This window comes from Entelurus aequoreus, linkage group LG01 (genome assembly GCF_033978785.1).
Source record: "Entelurus aequoreus isolate RoL-2023_Sb linkage group LG01, RoL_Eaeq_v1.1, whole genome shotgun sequence".
Lineage (NCBI taxonomy): Eukaryota > Metazoa > Chordata > Actinopteri > Syngnathiformes > Syngnathidae > Entelurus > Entelurus aequoreus.
The window spans coordinates 94,098,414-94,104,413 of record NC_084731.1 but is presented as its reverse complement, the minus strand read 5'-3'; the positions used below and the strand labels follow the sequence as shown (position 1 = coordinate 94,104,413).

The window sequence follows — 6,000 nt, the reverse complement described above, 5'->3', positions numbered from 1 at the left end:
AGCCGTAATGGGCCGACAATCCATCAAGCGGTGCGGCTTCAAAGTCATAATAAAAAATTTTGACTGATTTTGTGAGTGCCGTGTGTAATGTTCTTTATTTTCAACCGAACATTTAAAGTTTTGGTGTTGTTTACTGGCGTCGTATTACAGTCTACACAAATCTCTTATGTGTGACAGCCATCTACTGGTCACACTTATCATTACACCATGTACCAAATAAAATTGATTCGAGGTCGGTAAGCACAACCAGAATTATTCTGTACATTAGCAGGCCTCAGTTTTAACTTTTTAAGGTCAAGGCAAGTGTTGCCTTAAAGCAAGGCTCATATTTTAGGGCACCAAGGCAACCATTATTTTCTTTCGAAGCAGGGGCTCCAAAGCATGCATATATATATATCTATATATCTATATATCTATAGATATATAGATATATAGATATATAGATGTATAGATGTATAGATGTATAGATGTATAGATGTATAGATGTATAGATAGATATATATATATATATATATATATATATATATATATATATATATATATATATATATATATATATATATATATATATATATATATATATATATTAGGGCTGCAACAACTAATCGATTAAATCGATTACAATCGATTATAAAAATAGTTGCCAATTAATTTAGTCATCGATTCGTTGGATCTATGCTATGCGCATGCGCAGAGGCAATTTTTTTATTTTTTATAAACCTTTATTTATAAACTGCAACATGTACAAACAGCTGAGAAACAATAATCAAAATAAGTATGGTGCCAATATGCTGTTTTTTTCCAATAAAATACTGGAAAGGGTAGAAATGTAGTTTGTCTCTTTTACCCGATTATTAATCGATTAATCGAAGTAATAATCCGAAGATTAATCGATTATCAAATTAATCGTTAGTTCCCGCCCAAATAATATATATATATATATATTTATATATATAAACTGTTCCTATTATTAATTATTAATATAAACTTGTTAGCTTTTTGTCATTTCATGATGCCTTTATCTCTATTTTTAGGGAGGTTTTTTTTATTTTATTTTAATTTTTTAAGTTATGCACATTTATATGTACATGTAGATGATGTTTCGGGACAGATCCATTAAGAGTTTGAGCAGAAATATGTCATAAGAATTAACTATACACAATAACACATTAACAAAATGCTGTGTCACATGAATGTTTTTTGAAGTAATACCTTTGTGACATGAAAAAAACACAAGTAATGTATAAAAACATTGTGTTTACTTTTTGATATTAAAACAAAACAGAAAGCAGCAGGTGTTACTACCCGTCTGGAATTTTATCGCAAATTATCATTACATCCCTCGTCCATTAACGAGTAAAAAGTCAAGAGAGGTCACGGCATGTTCGTGCCGCAGATATTGGTAAAAAATTTAGGGCTTACGGCAAAGGATGAGGGCGGTCGCGGCTTTTTCCGCAGTTGCCGTGGTTAAATGTGAGCCTTGCATTAGGCGCACCGGGTTATAAGGCGCACTGTTGATTTTTGAGAAAATTAAAGGATTTTAAGTGTGCCTTATAGTCCGAAAAATACAGTACAAAAGATAGAGGAAAGAGAAATGGCGGAAAATATGGTGAAATTCTTAGGGGAAGTAAAAATGACAAACTGAAAAGGAGAAATGCGTCAAAATGCGGTGACTAGGAGAGAGTAAAGAAAGTGGAGATTTTCCCCTGATGTGGCTGCCTCGATAGCTGCTTGGTGGGGAGTTTCCTTTCCCTCTCGTCCCATCAGATAGCAGCTATGAGAGATTGTTTCTTTCATCTGCCTCTCACAAGGCTGAACAATGTTATACTCTGTGCTCCCGCCAGCGAGGAGTGTGTGTGTTGGTGTGTGTGCATCAAACGGAAGAGGCGCAACAGCTGAGACTTGCAGAGAAACAGCTGCGCAGCCCCCAACTTGCACACCACCGCCCCTTCTCCCCTCCGAATGAGGCCCTCGCACCCCCTTTCCGATCCTCCTCTCCTGCTGAGCAGCCCGGCCAGGGGCCACAAGTTCCACGAGTGCACGGACACGCACACAAAAGGGACCGGGCGTGTGCGCGACGAAGCTCTGTTCCGGCCTCAGAAGACAAGTACAGGCAGGAGGCACTGGCGGCCAACCGTTGGTCTGTTGACTAAAAATAGGAAAGACAGCGTTTCCTGCAGCGATGTCGCACTCCCTCCTCCAAACATCCCTGGAGCTCTCCCGGCTTTAGATTCTCACAGTGAAACAAAGAAAACTATGCGGTCGTGAGGGACGAAAGCCAGTTTCTGTTTGCAGCCAAAGCCTGAAACTAAAACGAACCTCTAACAATTGGAAATAATGCAGAATGAAACAATCTGTCCAGGTCATAAACATTTAATTAGCCGAGCGTAGAAAGAAGTACTCACACTCAACACGTAACACACAAAAATGTACCGTTTCCTATGGATTTGAGCCATGTTGCGCTAAGTAGCCTGGACGGATGTGGGTACTGAAGGGCAAATTTGCATAAAGACAAAGTAGTAGACATAGTTGCAGTGTTTCCCATATAGGGCTCGAAAGGCCACAAGATTTTGCAATGCATTGTGGGACCGGGTAGCCATACTTGTGAGACAAAGGCTTTATTTACAAAGCGAGAAAGAAACTACCGTATTTTTCGGACCATAAGGCGCACTTCAAATCCTGTCATTTTCTCAAAACTCGACAGTGCGCCTTATAACCCGGTGCGCCTAATGTACGGAATAATTTTGGCTGTGCTTACCGACCTCAAAGCTATTTTATTTGTTTTGATTGAAAACTAGGGATGCAACAACTAATCGATTAAATCGATTAAAATTGATTATAAAAATAGTTGGCGATTAATTTAGTCATCGATTCGTTGGAACTATGCTATGCGCATGCACGGAGGCTTTTTTTAATTTTATTTAAATAAATAAAAAAATGTTTTTTTTTTGTTTTTTTATAAACCTTTATTTATAAACTGCAACATTTACAAACAGCTGAGAAACAATAATCAAAGTAAGTACAAAAACAGTACAAAACAGCGCCAGGGCGGCGCTGAGGCTACGTCTCATGAGGTGGAGGTAAGCTAGCTAATGATGTGTCATGTACAGCTCACGTGACGACGCCGTCTGGAAACATTCGAAAAATGGCGCAGGTAAACCGTACGGATAGTTTAGCGGAGAAACATCTTGAGGTTATTGCTTCAATGGAGAAAAGTGTACGACCTAAGTCGTCAAAAGTGTGGGAACACTTTACTTCAAAAAGACTTCAAAGAAGACCGTTTCCTGCAAAATGGCACGGAAGTACAACGTTGCTTCAGAAGCACCTGAAAAGGAAACATGTTGGAGCCATGGATGAAGGGAAGAACTCACAGTATGTAACTTTTTAAGTCCATAGTGGCAATAAGCATTCATGAGTTCAGCTTTTTTGTGAGTAACGTTAAAGGTATGCCTTTGTTGCAACGCGGGGCTGATAATGTGTCTCCGGCACATTTGACTCCGTTTTGAGAGAGAAAACGCACGGTTACCAATTTCGAAATAAACGTAACGGACAGAAATATCTCAGGTTGGTTTCATAATGGATCAATGTAGCCGGGCCCGATAAAGCTATATAAATATATTTAGATTTGAGTGACGCTTCAGTATAACTAAACGTTATGAAGGTGCTGGAATATTTCATGCTATTATTTAGATGCAGCCTAAAATGAATCCTTTATTATTCACAACAGAAACGTGTACAATATCTGATTCAGTTCTGATGAGTTACATTTCTGTGTTATTATTAGTGTATGCTGCACCCCCAATGTCCACAACATGGTGCCAGTATGCTGGGTTTTTTCAATAAAATACTGGAAAGGATAGAAATGTAGTTTGTCTCTTTTATCCGATTATTAATCGATTAATCAAAGTAATAATCTACAGATTAATCGATTATCAAATTAATCGTTAGTTGCAGCCCTAATTGAAACTTTTATTAGTAGATTGCACAGTACAGTTCATATTCCGTACAATTGACCACTAAATGGTAACACCCGAATAAGTTTTTCAACTTGTTTAAGTCGGGGTCCACGTTAATCAATTCATGGTACATGGTGAAATGATAAGTGTGACAAGTAGATTGCAGTCACACATAAGAGATATGTGCAGACTGCAATATGATGGCAGTCACACATAAGAGATACGTGTAGATTGCAATATGACTCAAGTAAACACCAACATTTTATATATTCCATTGAAAATATAGAACATTACACACGGCGCTCAAAAGTCTATCAAAATGTTTTAGTATGACTTTGGTAAGCTATGAAGACGCACCGCTTGATGGATTGTACTGTGCTTCAACATAGGAGTTTTATTATGGTGTGTGTATAAAGTAAGACATATTATCTGGCGTTTTGGTACCTGGTACCTGCTGATCTGTATTTGGGATGTGCACAAGTCCTGATAATTTGCGCGAGTCCGCCTTTGTAGTCCGTAGTCAATAAGCTTCTTCTTTTTCTCCATCTTCTTGTTATGGCACATTCATCCTCAGCTGTTGCCATTTCTAATATAAAGTAGTGTAAAGTTCTTACTTATATCTGTCAGTAAACTCGCCATGAAAGCGCTAAAACGTACCGGTGTAGTGAGTTTACATTATTCACCCAAGGAACTTTAGTTATTAGAGAGTTCTGGTCGGACGGGTTTTTCACGGGACACATTTCTGGCGTTGTTATTGCACTAGCGAGCCACGGATTAGGAGATGCTGCTCCATTATTGATTGAAGTAAAGTCTGAATGTCATTAAAACAGTTAGCTCCATCTTTTGACACTTCTTCAACTCCCGTCCTTGCACGCTACACCGCTAGAACAAAGATGACGGGGAGAAGACGCTGCCGAAGGTGAGCCACGTAAATAAGACCGCCCTGAAGCGACTGTCCGAAAGCGTCTTGAAGATGATCTGTAAAACATCATCTATGCAACATTTTGACCAAAGAACCACCATTACATTTTATGTAGACCACAAGGAAGTCTTTTACATTTAGAAAAAAATCATAACATGAACCCTTTAATGCGCCTTATAATGCGGTGTGCCTTTTGTATGAAAATAGACCTGACTAGACCCGCTCATCGGCAGTGCTCCTTATAATCCGGTGCGCCCTATGGTCCAGAAAATACGGTAGGTCAAAATGAATCTTACAAAATAAAAATAAAAAAACAAGGGACCGTACTGAAACAAACTGTACCCTATTCCAAAGGCTTGCTATCTGTAAAAAAAAATGGTGGAATTGATACATTGACTGTGAGCAAATCCGATGGACGAGAGATTTGAATCAAGTAAAAGTGCCGCCAAACTTGTCTCCATTTCGTCTACCGTGTCAGTTTTAATACCGGTGAAGAATTTCAGAATGCAAAGTCTTTTAAGGCACATTGTCCTTAATGCAAAGTCTTTTAAGGCACATTGTCCTTTGTCCAAATTGTTCATAATTTACGGCGTTGATCTCTTACGTGTTCAAGATGCCTGAGGTCCCCCGGTCTCCTTTCATTTGCAGGTTTCCCCGAAAAACAAGCTTTGATCACTGCGCTCTACGGAAATAATACTCTTTCATTTTTGTGCTTACCCAAGGCTCAAAGTAAGCCTTGTCAGAATAATTGTATCTAAGTTATCACAAAACTTTGTGTTTCAATGAGTTCGCGGCGAGCAGACAAAAGCTGTCTTTAATCCTACCAAGCAGAAGGCTTGTAAAACTCCACTGTGTAGGATGGGAAGCAACATGAAGGTGTTGTAATCAACAGAAAGATATTGTCTTGACCCGAGATCTACAAAGCAAAGAGGAAGCAGGACCTGACTCCCCTCCAGGCACCGCTTCACAACCTTTTCTTTGAACTGTTGTAATCAAAGGCGATGGCTGTTTACGACCCCCGTCCCTTAGAAACAGCTGTTGCCATGTAATCCGGGAAAGTCCAAATAAAAGAGGAGGCGTACATCTTTTGTCAGGGGCGTGGGACGACACTGTACAAAAGGT

At 39.0% G+C, this 6,000-nt stretch overlaps 2 protein-coding genes across 3 annotated transcripts in view; both read left to right on the top strand.

The window, feature by feature from the left end:
* The window catches only part of LOC133659759 (receptor tyrosine-protein kinase erbB-4-like), a 173,896-nt gene that overhangs the window by 57,155 nt on the left and 110,741 nt on the right, over window positions 1-6,000 (top strand). The gene's annotated exons all lie outside the window — the stretch shown is intronic.
* The window catches only part of LOC133646051 (mucin-19-like), a 44,955-nt gene continuing 40,917 nt past the window's right edge, over window positions 1,963-6,000 (top strand). The window contains exon 1 of the mRNA XM_062041029.1: window positions 1,963-2,107. Coding sequence (XP_061897013.1) covers window positions 1,963-2,107 — 145 coding nt within the window. The remainder of the gene's footprint in view (window positions 2,108-6,000) is intronic.